This window comes from Haplochromis burtoni, unplaced genomic scaffold, assembly GCF_018398535.1.
Source record: "Haplochromis burtoni strain Fernald_Lab_line unplaced genomic scaffold, NCSU_Asbu1 Contig_7178, whole genome shotgun sequence".
Classification (NCBI taxonomy): Eukaryota; Metazoa; Chordata; class Actinopteri; order Cichliformes; family Cichlidae; genus Haplochromis; species Haplochromis burtoni.
This window is the reverse complement of record NW_024589534.1, coordinates 1-1,066: the sequence shown is the minus strand read 5'-3', so window position 1 is coordinate 1,066 and position 1,066 is coordinate 1. Positions and strand designations below refer to the sequence as shown.

At 40.4% G+C, this 1,066-nt stretch overlaps 1 protein-coding gene across 1 annotated transcript; it reads left to right on the top strand.

Moving 5' to 3' along the window:
- Nucleotides 1-14: 14 nt before the first annotated feature.
- LOC121814066 (lithostathine-1-beta-like) lies at nt 15-1,050 on the top strand (the record flags this gene model as incomplete). Its single annotated transcript, XM_042218062.1, has 2 exons — nt 15-396; nt 867-1,050. Coding segments are annotated over 2 exons (566 nt in total), but the record flags the coding sequence as incomplete, so codon positions are not given.
- Nucleotides 1,051-1,066: the final 16 nt, after the last annotated feature.

Genomic DNA, 1,066 nt, shown 5'->3' with positions numbered 1-1,066 from the left:
TGTTTTTAGGTCAGTGTTCCTTGATTTTATGCCAAGGCTATAAATACTATTTTATTAAAGAGCCTAAAACGTGGGACGAAGCTCAGCGCTACTGTAGAGAAGGATATAAAGACCTGGCCACAGTGCCTAACATGAAAGATATGAAGACACTGTACACAGATTCTACAGAGAATCAAGGAAACGCCTGGATTGGGCTGTACAGCATCTTAGGAAAAGAAAACAGGAGGTGGTACTGGTCTCTGCCAGGAGTGGAGTTCATTGCTGAGGATGTGAAATGGAGTGGAGGTGAACCTAATGATGGAGGCGGATATCTTGAGAACTGTGTAGTGATTGACAGCTCCAGTGGGTTGTTGGATTTTGGTTGTTCTCATGTTTACTCCTTTATCTGCTATAATGGTGAGAATATTTGACAATAATTGTATTAATTAAACAAAGTGTTTGTATTTAAACATATCTACAGCTCATCTCTAATGAAAATGAGAAGATGTGATAATTGGCTGCTGGTGTTTTAGCCCCTGTGTGCTATCCTGCTCATTTGAATACCCGTCCTCCCACGGTGCTTTCTCTGCCTCTCATGTTACACCAGGACACTGTTCTTTTGCTTTGCTGCACCATCTCGTGGTGCCAAATGTCATCACACAAAATTTCATACCAGACCTTTGATCAGAAAACTGTTTCTCTGCCACACAGAGCAAAGTCATCCTGAGCATAATGTCACAGCTGTGGTTATTCCCATAATGTTGGTAGTTTAGTTTTGAAGGTTTCAAGCTATTTTAAGTTGTGTCTTTAGAAAATCTATTTAAAGATACATTTAAAGATAGAAATGTACATTTCTTATGAGTCTTGTCTTTCTCTTTATTCCACAGAACAAAACAAATCACTACATTTCATTGACAATGAAAAAAAGTGGCGTGAGGCTCAGAGCTACTGCAGAGAGAACCACACAGACCTGGCCAGTGGAGTAGAACAGTTAAAGGAAGCAGTCAGTACATTTAAGAGTTCTGATGAAACACGATCATGGATCGGCCTGTTCAGAGACACCTGGAGGTGGTCAGATGGGAGTAAT